This window comes from Rhopilema esculentum, chromosome 8 (genome assembly GCF_057945365.1).
Source record: "Rhopilema esculentum isolate cy_ngs chromosome 8, ASM5794536v1, whole genome shotgun sequence".
NCBI lineage: Eukaryota > Metazoa > Cnidaria > Scyphozoa > Rhizostomeae > Rhizostomatidae > Rhopilema > Rhopilema esculentum.
This window is the reverse complement of record NC_142822.1, coordinates 664,374-681,283: the sequence shown is the minus strand read 5'-3', so window position 1 is coordinate 681,283 and position 16,910 is coordinate 664,374. Positions and strand designations below refer to the sequence as shown.

Sequence of the window (16,910 nt, the reverse complement as noted above, 5' to 3'; positions counted from 1 at the left end):
GCATAGGTTATAATACGTGCGTAATATACACATAAGGACAAAGGCACGCAGAATAAATTTTCTCCTGATAGCATTTCACAGCATTTAATGATAACAGTTATACATCATGGTTGTGTCCTATGAATCAGAGTTCTGTTTTTTTTCTTTCCAGACATTTTTCTTTGTCTTTTGTATCGAGCTGGAGACTGGCTTATTCCCATAGGATTTTACACATGTCACCTCCCAACGACTGGCTGATGAAAGTCTTCCTAGCTTTTCATATTTTATTACTAGTAATTTTTCTTTTTATCGATTATTTTATGTTGCATTGACTGAAAATAGCCAAAGTTAGTCCTTACAGAATATTTAGGGTCCCTTTTGCAAGAAACTCCGGGATCCTTTACATTGGAAAGCATGAAGCAACTGGCAAAAATTGATAATTAAGATGTTTAATCTGAATTTTGCTATATGCTGAAGCACCCGTGAAACCAGAGAATGTGCTGCAGAGATTTCAAATATAGGCCCATATCAACCTGGAAAAAAGAGACATTCAAAGCTCCAGGGGAAAAAACGAAAGAACATGTTTTTTGATGAGATGGACAATACTGAGGACACTGATCTGAGTACACTTGAAAAAGAAGGGTTGCCTTTTTGATAATGGAATGACCAAAGGTTTCAACACTTCGATGAAAGTTTGTTGAGATTTGAAACATCTACCCCACAAAATAATTCTTGAAGTAGAGACAAGATCTTGTACAGAAGCGCATAGAAATGTTACTACAGGGATGTCAATGTTGTAGACACTCTCAACGAATTTCAAGATTTCCAGCCTTTCTATAAACCATTCATCCTTGAAAAACGTAGAAGAGGATGATCATATGTCACCGAGAGTTACTGCAGAGAGTATTCTACCATTGAAGTAGATATGTCGTCGACACCTGATTCGAGCTGAAAAACCCTTAGCGCCAGAGTCTCCATTATTTGGTCCAAGAATGTAGTTCGAAACGAATCACAAAAATCTCCTCTCATCCACTCATTCTTTGCCACAGTGGTCCACAGCCGTTTCTTGAGGCTCCGGTTTCTTGAGGCTCTGGTTTTTTGAGGCTCCGGTTTCTTGAGGCTCCGGTTTTTTGATGCTCCGGTTTCTTGAGGCTCTGGTACCCAGGGTAGAGCCACCGTTGTAAAAGTAAATTTCTATATAGGGACTTATTTAAGGGGTGTTCACAAAAGAGGGGCTTTTTGAAGATTATAGATAGCAAAAGACCTTATATCCGGTGCCAGTAATCAATACAGTCAAGGCCGACGACCTAGAGGTTAGCCGGCACAAGTGCTCCAGGGCCAAGGCCAATTTTGGGGCCCGTAATTATTGAATCTATATTAATAAAAAAGTACCACGACAAAGAAGAAGACATAATGCTTGGAACATTCGACAACTTCTTGCTGCATCATGACAATCCGATAAATGGACAAATCCGGTATTGGACAATTCCTCATTGTACAATTAAATAGACAAGTCCAGGATATAAACTGAAGATAGCTCTAGCTAGAGTCGAAACATTTAATTTAATGTAATGGACTTGTCTATTTAATTGTACAACAAGGATGGGAGGTAGAGGGGGCTTATTTGTCAAGATTGTGACTATAAGTAAAGTATAGTTGCAAACAACGGAGGTCCTAATCCAATTCAAGTAATGTACGAAGCTGTTTCTCGAATAGAGTGCAAGCACTGCAGCTCGTCAGCATATCAGTAAATCAGAATCAATAGGACTTTCAGAATCAACCAATAGATTTCAATAGGTTATATTAGAAACAATCTTTAAAGTTAGGAGAGGGCTGTGCTGTGAGTAACTTATAGATGACACACCCATGACCACACCTACTATATTTGCATTTGTGCTAAAGATTCTCTACTGTATGTATGAAATCATTCAAACTATTCGCCGACTTAAAAGGACTGATAGAAAATCACGCAATCGTGGCATATCAATAGCATAAAAAGGTTGTCAAAAGATTTTGTCCAGCCAAACATGTGCCCCTTTGTCAAGGGGACTGAACCCCCCTTCAATCTCTCTGAATTTTGCAATAATTTAGAAAAAATTTTTTGTTTGTTTCCTGGAAACCAAATATAAATGCCATGGTAACAGCCTGCGTTTCCCTAATCATGTCTTGAACCGAGGCTGTGGCTTTTTGAATGGTCTAGCCCGAACGCATAAAATCAGAGTACGCTAGGGCACAGAACAAAGACCTCTATTCAGTGGCTAGAGTGACTCGTAAAAAAAGTAACGAGAGAATGGCTCAGTGTGGGCTGTACCATTACATACAGGGACGGCGGATTGTTGGCCAAAAAGGTACGAAAGTTTGCAACAGATTACACAGTGTACTGCACAGATAATACAAAATCTTCCTGTATTGCTTCGGTATTAGTGGGTAGTTGGTATGTGTTTGGCAATAGAATCAAGTCAATCAATAAAAACAATTTCCTGTAAAAAATATGACGAGGATGCACAATTCTAATGATGCTATGCCTTGTATTTTAAGTAAATAACGTCGACGTATTGAACATTGTATAAGTATGTATCGAAGTTCCGTAATTTCTGGGGGTATGTGGTAGGAGTGCGGGGAGCTCTTGTGTCCACCCCAGTAAACTAGTATCACCTTTATTTAGCTGCTCATTTAGTAGCAGTATGAAATTTATAAAGCCAATAACAATTCTAATGGAAAAGGAAAATATGAAAAAAAGGAGAACACCCAGGTTGTCGTTAAGTCTAGAAAGACATTTTAAAGGCAACGCAATAATGGAATTTGAAACCAGACGATATTAGAACCTGTATTTTTGAATGTATATTTACACTTTTGAGAGTTTCCGTGTTGGTACTGGCATCCTAAGACAACGCATCTACATCTTATCATTTATGCTGAAACTGCACCTTTCCTTGCCTGTAAAATCTTCCCGTTTCCTCTTTTTGATGTTAAGAATCGGCATCTTCTTTATTCGGAAATCGGCATCTATGTACAATATTTCAGTCAGTTTTTGCATAGGGTCTTCAACTAACTACTTCTTCTTTAGTCCAAGCCTATAAAACAGTTGTATTTTTACTTTGTATGCTACTTAACTTGGGAAAATGTAAACATGGCCACAGTAGTGTTAAAAGTTTAAGCTTTTGGGGGTGTATTGTCCGGAATGCTTAAGTCGTGGTGTTCTGGTTGTCTTCTGGCTGTCTTTCACCGAATCTTTGACTTCGTTCATATGAAAACGAAGACCAACGTAACCGTTTTTGCCTTGCGTTCACACTGCTCTGCTATGAAACGGCGCAATTTTGAATACGGTGCGTACTGAATAGGCTCCGTTTTCAATGTGAACTCCGAAATTTGAGTACGCTACAACATCCGCGCTTCCTGGCATGCAAAATCTCAAACATTTTGAAAAGAAGATTTCTTAATGAAAGGGTAGATATTACAAAAATTTTGTTCACATTTAATTCCATTTAACTTTGTTTATTCTGATGCACATTATGTGAGGAGTCTTGAACGATTCTATCTAGAAATGAGGCTGCCAACAGCATTTGGGTTTGGCCACTGATGAGTGTATGTAAACACATGCCGTATTAATGTAGTATTCTTTAGAAAACAGATCAGTGTGAATGGACATCGTTTTCACCAACGAAATGAATTTGTAGAAATGTAAACGTAGCCTAAATCCTCCGAGAAATATCTGTGCATATTGATTGAATATTGAATTGTGTTTTATCATTTATGATCATAATAAAAAGAAGAGCCTGCCAATCAGTCACGACGGTGTCGCTCCGGACATGGTTTCCAAATAGACTCCGGACGGTCACGGGAGAGACATCGGGCCTCGTCATTGTAAACGCTAAAGACATGCTTCACTAATCCTTTAAACATTTACGTCCCCGTTGAATCAACGTTAACTTAACTTGAAATCGACAAACTTTATGCTAATTGAAACATCACGTGAGACTTTTTTACAACCAAATATCGACGTGCCCGACGTTGTGACTACAACGGTAAACATTTGACACCAACGTTGCGTAAGCAACGCATTGCACACTGGGTAACATTAGACTATTGTGCTGTCTTTGTGATTAGGGTACTGAAAAACGGATTTTGTATTCAAACAACCGTTCGTATGTTCAAAGGAACGCATGGCATAGAATCACAAGAATATCAACGTACCAAACAGCTTAAAAACACTAGATCCAAGTTCATTTATTTGTCGAAAAGTACAAAACCCAGGCAAGCTTCTTAGAAACGTGAAAATAACTTTGCTGTAACAAGCGGTCCTGAAATTACGTCATCAAGAAAATGGCGATTTGCTGTTCAAAAGATCTCATTGTATTGCCTGCTGCTTTGGTAAACGGAATAATATATCTTGACCTGTTTACGTTTTAGATCATCATCAAAATACATTTTTAACTTGTAATTTGAACAATCGATTATAAACTACTCGTGTAGCGATATTTTCAACGTGAAATATCACGTTTAGACAATTTGATTGCATCGAATGAGCTATAAAATCGGTCAGAGCAGCAATGATCGTGATAGACGTAGTCCAAATGTTTAAGCATGATTAAAATATCAGGGCCCCGCTGGTTGGGCTATAGCCCCCCCCCCCCCCCCACTTTTTTGCTTTGCGGTAATTGTGACGCACCCTACTTATGCTTTGCTTTATCTTAAAACGTTCATGTATGAATTGAAAAATTGGGTTTATAGAAGAAATGCCAAAGATAAAGAAAATGAAAGAAAAATAACGAGTTGAAGTCCTTCTCTAGTTTAAAAATGCATCGAAAAAACTAAAATTAACAAAAAGTGACCCACTTACAAGCTAATTGCTCAAAACATACAAGGGGCACACACAACCACCCCCATCTGAGTTTGAGGCTGTAACCAGGTGGTAGTGACTACTCCTTATTTCTCATTTTTCCATTTTGGATTTTACACTTTAATTTGCATATTGGTTTTTTAGTTTTTACCTTCTATGCCTATAAAAACATTGTTTATTACATTACTTTTTATAACTGCGTTAACTTACGAGCATGCAGTAAATCTTCTTTGAGTGAGTTGTGTTACCGTTATAGAACTAGTTTCCATTATCAGATTTCTGGCTGTGTCATAACACTTCTGGACCACTTTCCTTGTTATAACATTTAGAGAGATAACCAAAATTCTCTTAGACAATTTGTGTTTTTTACAACATTTCACATTTAGTAAAATGGAAATTTCTAGTGAGAATTATCCTCAGAAATCGATTTAGAGGCCATTCTAGAGAGTCTGGAAACTAAAATTTTATTCGTCGCTCGCCCAACCATGGTGGGCGACATTTTTAGGAAAATTATTATATTTTTTAGCCCCCCCCCCCCCCACTTTAAAATCCATGGCGGGGGCCCTGAATATAGGTGCATCAGAAAGATGTTCCCGCATGGAAGAGGTCAAGATAAGTGTCTTCATTTACATTATTTTTTACTGCTGCTCTGATCATTTACATTAAATTAGAAAAGCAACGATTAATGCCACACATTCATTGATCACTGTTTTCTGGAACATTTTATGTCTGATTTATGAACTCCTTACCTTCTAAAACATAGATGTTATTTCATAGATGTATATAGAGTTTGTAGATATCGACAAGAAGTATTATTCTATTTTATTTGACCACTTGGAATTCTCTTTATGTTATTGTCTCGCAAGTCTTTCTCCAACCAGAGTAACACCTTCAGTTTTTCTTTTTTCGCCCGGTGTTGAAATCAATGGATTCTTGACGTTTTCAGCATAGAGAATTCAGCATTGATTTTGAAAATAAAACACATCTTGTTAACTTGTGCATCACTTTGAGTGCTTTCATGGGATATTCAGGTTACGTTTTTTCTTTTGCAGTAAGTTAAATCATTAGTCAAAAAGCAGCTTTTCCTTTTTTGTGTGGTTTCTATATCTCCAATCTCTCCTTTTTATCCAACACGCAGTCCTGTGATCAACAAGATTATTACATAGGGTCATTTCAGCAAGCTTTTCAGCAAAATTAATGTGTTGCTAACGTTACACTGCTGTGGCAAAGTGAAGGCAGCCAGTCTATGCATCTTTTATTTATTGAATCCACTTTCCATTGCCGACACTGATCACCAAATCTTTCCTTTTTTTTCTATTTCTTTTAATCCTGCTGATGGAGAATTCATTTTTTTGGCTTGTGCTAAAAATGTCTCTTTTGTCACATAAGTATACAGGACTTAACTAAACTGCATTCAAACCCTTTTATAATGCCATCGAATATTCAAGAGCGAAGCGAGAGTCTTGTTGCGTAGAAGGTTATTTAAGTTCATGTGAAAGCCTCATTCTGGGCCCTTTTTCGACTTCAAGAAAAACAATTCTTACAGGAAACGACTAACTTCTACTATAACTTTGCTTTATATAAGAATACATCATAAAATACTCAAAGTAATGTCGAAAGAATAATGTTCAGAGCCATAGTTAGCCAAAGAATGTATTCAAAACCAGCATAAATTTGTTGTTAATTCAAAAAAGCGTTTTGTGAAAAATGTTTATTCAATGGATAAAGGAGCTGTTTAAACACTACGAGCAACACAGGGGCTCTTTTTTATGTTTTTGATGTAAACGTTAGATCACTCAGCGAATCCACAGTAAGGAAAGAGAGAGACTTGGAGGAGAGGGAGGTGAAAGCAAGTTCGTTGGTTTTAGTTTTGAAAAAAAACAGGTTATTGGAATCTGCAAGCAAGAAGAGGGCAATGAGTTCCAGTTTTACGAGCTCTAGGGAGAAGAAATGAGCTACGGGACAATTTTCTTGAACTTGGAAAAGAGAGTTGGAAGTGGCGACCATTGGATATCTGCTATCCATAGAAAAGAGCAGTGTCCATTAAAGTACAAGTAAAATATAGATTGGTCAGCGTCCCAATACCCATTAGAAAGATGTTGGAGAGATACATGGCTTTTGACTGGACTGGATGAAAAATTCACAAGAACGATTTAGGTTTGCTGCCCAGAATATTAGAGAGGAAACGTGAGAAGAACGAATGCATCATAGAGAGGAACTCAAGTGACTGAGATGTACCTTGGACAATAGAGAAATGTGAGGTTTGTGGTAAAAGTTAGATGAAGTAAAAATATCAAGTTGTGAAGAAGAAATACAAATATTCAAGTCAGTACCAATTATTAAAAAGAAAAGTTATGGCTACATTTAGGTGAAGTGATAACCTGGCTAGTTCTATTTGATTAAGCCTAACGAGATCTGTCTTTACCCCACTTCTCGACTATTAACTGATCCCCAATGAGAATTGAGAGAGAGATTTTCCTTTGAAGGGGGAGTTCAAAGAAAAAGATAACAAAGTAGAAAAAAATAAATGATTGTGCAGGTGAAAGAAAGAAGATCGTTGCTGAAGGTTACTGATAGAATAGGTGACGTGACGAATCCCGGTAGTCGTGACAGGACCTATTCTATTTTAGTTTAGTTGGACTTAATTAGCTTTTTTAGCTACTCCAATTAGAAAAGCCAACTTTAGATAAATTAAAAGCAATAATGATAAAAAACGATGTAAATACCTACCTAGAGAATCTTCAAAAGCTCGAAGTCGCAAATGAGATGAAAGTGAAGGCTAGCATGGATACCGGTGGTGCTATGGTGCAAAGAAGTGTGCAGAGATGGTTTTAAGAAAGGTAAAATTGTCAAAGGAAAAGAAATGACAGTTTTAAAGGAAAAGGTTGATGCCCTAGACCCAAACAAAAACAAAATTTAAAAATTTCTGGGATGCGAACAAGCAGATGAAATTGATGTGAAACGCGTCATGAAAAGGGTGAAGAAAGAAATAAAGAATAAGACTAAATTACCTAACTTGCCAAAACTTGAATGATTAAAACTTTATGAAAACAATTAACTGCCGTGTAATTCCAGTTGCTGTTTGTGTGATGAATGTATGCAATATTGGAAAGGCAGATCTGGAATAACTGGATAAGATAGTGTAAAGTGTTTTGCAGAAAGAAGGATTTCATGGAAGACAGTCAAATGATGAGAGATTGTACACGGAGAGAACTGAAGTAGGAAGAGGATTGAAAAGTATTGACGAAATATTTGACGGGAAGTTAATGACGAAACGAAAACAAAAGTGCCATGCTACGGGGCGACGTCAATAAACGATTGGATGGCAGCAGCATGAAGAAACGAAATTCATAAAAAACAAACATAAAAAAGGAAGCCGAAAGGTTAATGAAGGATGTGAACGCGATGGCTACATTTCATGAAGAGAGTATTGCAATAGGCGAGGAAAGATGTACTGACTGGAAAGAAGGTTGGAAAATGCTACGAAAGAACTAGAAAGAAGAGCAGAAATAAATAAACAACAAACCTTCGAAAAGAAGCAATTTCAAAGTGAAATACCAAAGACGTATATGGTGAAGATGATTTTGGGTGGTAAAAATGTAAAACCGACCCAAGCAAAACGTCATCACTCTTTGCAATGCAGGAACAAATGATTGAAACAAAAGTTTGGAAGAAGTTCCGAGCATTGGGAGATGATGACAACTATCGATTTTAGGGGAGCTTAGAGACAAAACACTTATTTTCTGGATGTAAGAAGCTGACAGGAACGGAGTTCTTTAAACGCCGTCACAACGCATTGAAAGTATTAGCTGTAAAATGGGCTATAAAGAACGGAATGCTCCACAAAGAAACTGAATTGTAAACATGAAGTGGGAACGAAGAACTGTGATCGAGAAAGACGGAAAGCAGTCAATCACTTACAGAGTTTGCTTTCAATCACAATTGGCATGCTAAGCTGCTCTTTTCCAAAAATTGTCAACTTGGTATCAACATCTGCTGAAACATTCTCAGAATAACAGTTGTACGCCTGGAATATTGCACTGTACCCTAAAATTATTTCTTGGGTCATTTTGAAGACAGGGTTTGCGTCCTGTTATAATTCGCATGTATAGCTGCTCTTCTTCATTTATCTGCTTCTCTTCATCACAATCAGCTACAATATTATTATAATAACAGCTGTACACCTATAATATAGCCATTTTGGTTTTTCAAATAGGGCTTGGGCCAATTTCGAGTGAAGGTTTCCGCTCTGATATTATTGGATTTTAAAACTGCTCTTCTTCAATAATCTTTTTCTTTGCATCACAATCAGCTAGTATATTGTCAGAGTAACAGCTGTAAACCTAGAATATAGCAATTTCAGCTTTAAAATACGTCTTTGGCCATTTTTGAGCTGGGGTTTGCATTTTGTCAATATTAGATTGTAAAGCTGCTCTTCTTCATCAATCTTTCTCCTTGCAACACAATAGCTGCAATATTTTCAGAGTTACATTTGCACAACTAGAATATAGCTATTTTTGCTTTAAAATACGCTTTAAACTATTTTGGTGTTAGGGTTTGCGTTCTGTCATTATTGGTTTGTAAAGCTGCTCCTCTTCATTTATCTTCTTATTTTCATTACATTCAGCTGTGATATTATCATAGTAATACCTATACACCTAGAACATCGCCATTTTGGCTTTAAAATATGCCATTAGCCACTTTGAAGTTTGGTTTTGTGGTCTGACATCATTTTCATGCAAAACTGCTCTTCTCTATCAAATTTCGTCTTTGCATCACTATCATCAAAGAAAAACGTTAAAAGCAGTATGATGAAATAATATGAGAACATTGATGTGAAAATTGCGATTCATAAATGAAAATGTTTTTGGAATAAATGAATGCATTGACCTACTTCGGAACTAACGAACTTGACTTGAGTGATCCTTAAAACAAACTATCTAGAACAAATAAACAATACGGTTCCTAGTAGGTATGATCACATTAGCAGTGCTTAAAGCAAAAATGTGAAAAGGAAATATTGCAACGAAAACGTGAAAAAAATATTCATCAATATTTCAAAGTATCACAAACCGGACAGCTGAAAGAGATATGGAAATAGGTAGAATATTATTGTTCAGTTTATTAAAGAGATTAACACAGGAAATTAAAGCAACTTTGTTAAGTAGGTCTGAAGTTGAGATGTGGTTTTTATTACATATCATTATGCTGTAAATAAGTTATTATTATCTCTAGGATAATATATACTGCGCAAAAGGTGGTAGAAAAGCAAGGCTTGCTTTAGAATTGTTGATAATTTTCATCACTGAAAATGTTGTTTTATCTTTATTCAGTCCGTTTTTGAACTGTCGGTGTAGCAATCGCAAAGAGGGCTATCGAATAAACCTAACCAATTTCAGGAAGTTGAGTAGAAGATTTGAAGTTGAAATGGCCCTTTTACCTCCCAATAGCCCACCTTGTTTGTGCAAAAGTCAAAATCTTTTTGGCCATTAACTAATGGATAAAAAAAGGACAAAATACTTAATGTGCCAAGGAAAAAAATGGAATTACCAAGAACGAGTTTAGGTGGATGAGGATGCAAATATTTTGTTGCTGTCCAACAGATCGTTTTTTCTTATTTGTTGACTAGCACATTTACTTGTTTCTCTAATTTGATTCGTGTATAATGTCACACTTTATGCCACAATTTAATTATTTTCTTTCACATTAAAGAATAAATTTTAGAATTGCACAGCTTTCTTCAGAATTACACACAAAATTTTCCAACTACCCATTTTATGTAAAAGACTTTGCGTTAGAATGAATCCTGATTTGGACAATGAAGCACCTCTATTTTAGACGTTAATTGGAATTTTTAAGAGCGGTATTCGTCAGGAATTAGCTTTGGCTTCTGAAACCGTAGAGAGAGTAGGTGGCCTTGTGTCATCAAAATTTGGTTTTCAAGCTCGTTTCACTTTTTCTGAGTAACAACTTACTCTTTTCTTGGAATAGAGATCCTCTACGCTTATGAAGTCGACATATGAGTTTTGCCAAACATTCAAGTTATCAAATCTGAATTTCCTGCCATTTTATCATTATAACATTTTTTTAAATCAGGGTGCAAGTAAATATGAAGACAAAGCAGCACTCGAAAAGTCTTTTTTCATTGGAGACTCAGCGTTTGATGTTTTCAGAATTCTTTGAGAAAGATAAGGAAGCTCTCGAATTTTTTAGCCAATTTAGAGCAGCTGCCACATTCACTTTGATAAATGAAATAGCGTCAATTTTTATGTGATACTTGCAAATTGGTCACGAGAACATCACTGATGTATGGCTGATCTGATGGTTTTTCCAGAAATGTTAATAGATTTGCCTTCCATGAAAGAACTTCGCGAACTTTTCTGTTTCAATTCATTACCTTAAATTCAACTTAAAGCCTATAACTTAGCGAGGGTTCTTTGTTCATTGAGAGAAGTTCTTTAGGAGCCAGGCTTAGATGCGCTTCAGAAAACGTTTTAACATTTAACCAATACTTATCTTGTGTGCTCGGAGGTTTGTTGTCAGGTGAGAAAGCCTGCACAGGGCTTAAAGGTACACTAATCGCAAATGAGGGTATTGATGCTTCAAAATGGTAGAATTTTCTAAAACATCCATGAACGCACACATTAAAGAGAATGTAGAACATAATTTTCTCTATTTCAAGAGCGTTGGGGGCCATAATTTCTGTAAGTACTTTTGTGGAGAGCCAGAAGTTTATTCACTGAAGCCATGAGACGGAAAATAGTATTTTCCTAGGAATAGACAACTCTTCTAGCCTCAAAACTACAAGTAAAAGTGACCTGTCCCTTAAAAGATGTCCGAAGTTCCACTAAAGTTGATATTTATTATTAGAATGGTAATGATGGTTCTAAGTAACGTCGTTGTAATGGAGAACTGTATTAATTCGTTTTGTTTATCTTTCCAATCCATATAAATCTAGCCTCTTAATCTCTACAGTTAACACTTATAATCTTATACACCATACCAGTCTAGTCATGTCATAATATACCGTGGAAAACAACAGGCCCAAACTGCGCACTGTCTGATGAAGGATCGGCCACTGATTGCCTTTGGCCTTGAAAAGTATGCAATGGATAAGGACACCCACGCCTTGGCAAAACAAGCCAGTCTTAGGTTTGGGATCTGGGGACCACAGCTGTCTCTTATAACATTAAATGGAAAAGGGCTCCTTATTATAAGTTATGTTTTTAATAGCATGTGTTTGATCATTTCTATGTATGAAGCATTGCTATGAATTTGCAATATCTTTATGCAGGATGTGCTGTCAAGGCTGCACTGGCTGGCAAACATGGTCTACCCGTTATCAGGAGGACAAATACCATCGAGTATAGATATGTACAAAGTGTTCATGGTAAGTTTCAATACATTTTCTGTTCATTCTAATTGATCGTGCTACTAGACCATTTTGGCACATATTTATGTTTATGGCACACATTGGCACACATTTATGGTCTGATAAAGGAACTTACAAGTAATTAACCAGTATGTAAAGCATGGCGATTGCGCACCCAAGATGTAGACATGGTGTTGTTGAGGGTTTACCTGAAACCTAGCTCCATTCAATTTTAAGAAGGAAAAATGATAGTTCTGGAGCAACCGGCATATTCGGGTAATTTTTGCGCACCCGCAAATGAGGTGCGGGTCTGTGGGCGCGCCCAAGATCTTGTCAAAGACGGACATACGCTCCAAATTGGGTAATTCGTGGATCATGCAAAAGCTGATAAACGTAGCACAACACCATTAAATACGAAATGAGAAAGAAAACAATCAATGTCATTGATTTTTTATTTGAATTTGCAACTACCTGGCACCGAAGGTAGTTTTTAGAACACTGAGAAGCTACGATTGTGGAGTAGTGTCCTGGCCTCGATGTGACCACACCTCGTGATTCCTGAAATTGCAAAAAAGGTGGCACGTTTAGTGAAAGTTTCAACGTTTAGTCTTAACACGTTTAGTGAAAGTTTCATCGTTTCAGGGACACGACCCACAAACTCTTGAATCCCACAGACTTTTAGATCTATAGTTAATCCTCCACTTCAATCACTGAGCCATCCTCACACCTTTACATCCACCACACTCTCAAAGCAACGCAATGAATTATTGCAATAATAATATTAATCATCAATGCAAGTATCATCATTATTATAATCGCAAGTATCCATATATTTAGACACCTGTTTAAATTCATTACAAATATCTACACATGCACCCTAATTTTTGCCAAGTTGATAGCTTTCTTCAGACAAGCTACTTCTAATTCATCGGATTACAATAGTGAAAAACGAACGTTCGATTAAACGTACCATTCGTCTTGCTATTACTAGAATTTGAATTTCTTGTCCTGCTACGAATCTGAATCACAACAAAAGCCTTAAAACAGGATTTTACAAATTAAATTTACCATGCCGTATACCCCTTTGTCAGTGTTGTGACTTTTGAGGGTAGGGAAAACGTTTGGGCTTCTGTACAAAAATTACCCAAACTATCAACATTGCTTTGGAGGGAAGTGAGGTGAAATGGTAAAAGTTGGCATCACAATTTAAGCTACCAAATCAAGACAACCTTTTGTGGCTTTCTGGTTATTTTTGTAAACAAAGTATATATGACATAATAATGGCTTGTTTCGGTCCAATGCAAGGGCATGTCCTGTACAGCTTGAATGCTCACACAAAGACTTCTTCCTAAACATTCACTTCCTAAAGTTTAAGGCACAACCTATGTTATTTTGTATCTCTCCCAATTAATTTGATGTCCTGAAAAGAAAGCTGTTGCTTGCATATCGAAGTGGTGTTGATCCCTGAATACCGTGAATCCTCGAATTACTTCCTCATTTTTCTTTGCTCCCTCCTCTCGAATAGGCCTCAGCCCTAAAATGCTTATTGTTGCATCGTAATATGCTCCATAGCCAAATCGAGAAACAGCAAAAAATAACTATTCTAAGTAAACTATTTGAAAATAAAAATAAACTATCATTGATAAAAGAATGGAAAAACGAGGAAAATAAACGAGGCATTTCGAAAAGACCAGCGAAGACAATGTACATGTCAACAAATGTGGAATAAAATATCTTTGTGTTATTTGATTTACACAATAGTTGGATATTTTTCAAAACAAGAAAGGTAAATTTGCAGTTAACGAATGTGAAAAAGCTACAAAAAAGTTGTATGGCAACTTAGAGATGATTATGATAAGTAAGCCCCCTTGTAGGAGCACCCCCTCAAATTAGCCTCCATCTTTAACCAGGCTTATTCGAGAATTGACGGTAGACTGGAGAGGAATCAGCTCAATTCTAGTAGAGGAGAATCCAGTTGATCTGGAACGAAATGAATTGAAATGAAAACACTTTTGTTATTTTTTGGGTAGTAACACTCCTAAGCTAATACTGAAATGTCAGTAATAGATTTAATAGCGTATATTTTTCGGATTATTGTGAAAGAGTGAACGCCTCACACGTAAGAGCCTCAGTTTATTTCAAACTAATAGTAGAACATCCAGATGACAGTATGCTTTCAAGAAACATACTAGATAGCCAAGTTGGCCTCTCCCCAAGCCCCTATCTCTCCTACGCATGTCTGCTGACATTGACTATCGAAAAGCAGGGGACATACCTTAGCAGCAAATGCTTCACCTCTAAAATTAGGTTATAAAACAACTTGCAACTTACAGTAGTTCTACTAGAATTCTCGTAGAAGGGAAAGGCAGAGACCACAGCAATAGTAAGGAGGGGGTGGAATGCCATGCCCCCACTTTTCTGCGAAGCAAGTAGTTCTAAAGCTGCAGTTAAAGAGGACGAAGCCTTGTCCCCCTCCCCCACTTTCAAATTCGTGGTGGGGACCCTGTAGATCTATATTTCAACATTCTATTGACAACATCGTCGGAAAAAGGGAAGGATACTCATGTTGCAATCAACAGGCTTCTGTCTTTTCACTTTTAAATTACGCAACATCCTATATGCTTCGTAGAAGAGAGTAGTGTGGTACAACTTACCATTAACAGCCTTCTTTTAAAGCAACATTCTATTGACAGTAACTAAGACGTGGTAGAAAAAGGGTATTAGATCTTCTTACAAGATCTTTTTGACAGAACTTAATGCGTTGCACAAGGGGCAGGGGTCTAATCTTGCGTCATGTAAAAAGTTTATTAGTGTCTCAACAATTGGAGGTTTAGTACTGTATTGTTCCACTCTCGAAATATTGCTACTTTTCAAATTCTTTTAAAAGCCGTTTCAAAAGTCAGGGGGGGGGGGCGTCTGAACTGTTTAAATTCTCTTTCCATCTAGAACAATATACATTGTTGCATATTTTAGAAATGAATGAATATCAACAACCAGTAATGCATTGGAAACAGAACTATGGTTATTTCTTGCACTAAGCATTTTGCTCGAACAAAAGCTGTAACACGATTCAGTTTGAAAAATTCAGGTTTATCTGTTTTAACACTTAAAAAGAGATGAAAAAGCAAAGAATAAACGCAATGGTCAACATTAAAGAAGCTCTGCTTTATTAAAATGAGGCTTTTTGCAATTTCTCCTGTTTGCAAGCACCTTCAATCTTTGGATCAGGCTTTATTTACAGCACACCGTTGTTGAAATTCTAAGCCTATCTTCGCCAAAGTCTACAAGAAGAGTTTTGCTAATGGGGATATGTCTCTAAACCATATACTAATGGGTTCTAGACGCTGACCTTTTAAGCTAGTTTTATTAATCTAAGCTTTTTTTAATCTATGAGTAGACAATTGTGTTTCAAACAATTCAGTGTTTTAAGCCATGTTTTACATTTGACTCTCTGTAAACTAGTGCTTGCCCTCCATCAGCCCCTTTTATGAAAATTTAAGCAACGCTAGACCAGAATGGAAAAGCATGGAGATTGGTATTTCTTAATCTGCTGTAAAATCTACAAAGAAATTATTGGCCTAAATGTTACTTTAACTTTCTAGAAGAACGATTTAAATTTTGATAGATTGTGCAATTTCAGCGATGGAGGATTGTTTTGAGATTCATGTGAACACGAGCAAGCTTGACACAGAATCATTTCAATTAGAAATATTTTGCATAAATTTATCTTTTAATGTCGCTTGCGGAGTAAAAACCAAAACCATGTTGCATAATTATGTAAAACGAAAATCCAGTTGGTATTGGTGCTGTTGTGTCTTATTGCATAGTTTTCTTTCAAGACCACATTTATTTCTTTTCACTTTAACATTCTTCTACTTGCAAGGAAAGTGTCAAATGTATAGATCCTTTTTAACTCTTGTATTTTCATCTTCAATTATGCTACAAAAGAATGAGGTAAAAGAAAAACTCATCAAGGGAACAAGGAAACATCTTTCTTCGTAGGATTTATTAATTTAATAAAGAACAAGGGAAAATACACCTTCCATAAATGATCTTCACGAGGTGCTTGTCGGCAAACGCAACAGCATACAAGAAAGGGAAATGCTTGGAGGTCATTTTGGCATGAAAATAAGCGACCAATTCAAATTGACGTTGGCGAATGTATTACATAAAGCTTTGTTGGAGGTCGTTTTTAAGATTTTTGAGATTTAAATACGTATTCTAGGTATTTTTCCATGGAAGCTGTCTCTCCTATTATAGTAGGCATTGCCAGAGTCTTTAACCTTTGAGTTGTTATTCTAGAAATAAACTAGATTAATTTCTCATATTAAGGCAATGATTTTCTAGTTTCTTTAGAATTACGAACTACATTAGATGTTTTGCTAGCTCAATGGGCTTCTCCATTGATAAACATTTACAAGGTCTTAACGAAAACCTCTAATTACCGATCTCTTGTTTCAACTTCTTTATGTAGATTGTTATGTTTATTGCACACCGTTGCAAAGAGTGCAGTTGCGAGAAGATATTACAGGATTACTTTTAGACTGACGTGTGAATCACTCTCAAAGAGATGTATCAGATTTCGAGATTTGAGACTAAAGAGCTGTCACTGTTAAAAAGTCTCAGCAGCTTATACTAGTTTGAAAAACTGAAAGTACACGCTAAGAATTTCCCATGTTTTCCACGAATTTGCATCCTCGTGTCTAAAACTGCAAAAAA

General features: G+C 36.6%; 1 protein-coding gene across 3 annotated transcripts in view; it reads left to right on the top strand.

Moving 5' to 3' along the window:
* The window catches only part of LOC135694530 (DNA-binding protein RFX2), an 87,618-nt gene that overhangs the window by 23,341 nt on the left and 47,367 nt on the right, over positions 1 to 16,910 (top strand). For 2 of the 3 annotated variants that reach the window (XM_065213313.2, XM_065213312.2), the window contains exon 5: positions 12,114 to 12,209. In XM_065213313.2, coding sequence (XP_065069385.1) covers positions 12,114 to 12,209 — 96 coding nt within the window. Of the gene's footprint in view, positions 1 to 2,254; positions 2,328 to 12,113; positions 12,210 to 16,910 lie in introns of those variants that run through there. The other variant, XM_065213318.2, reaches the window with a different exon arrangement.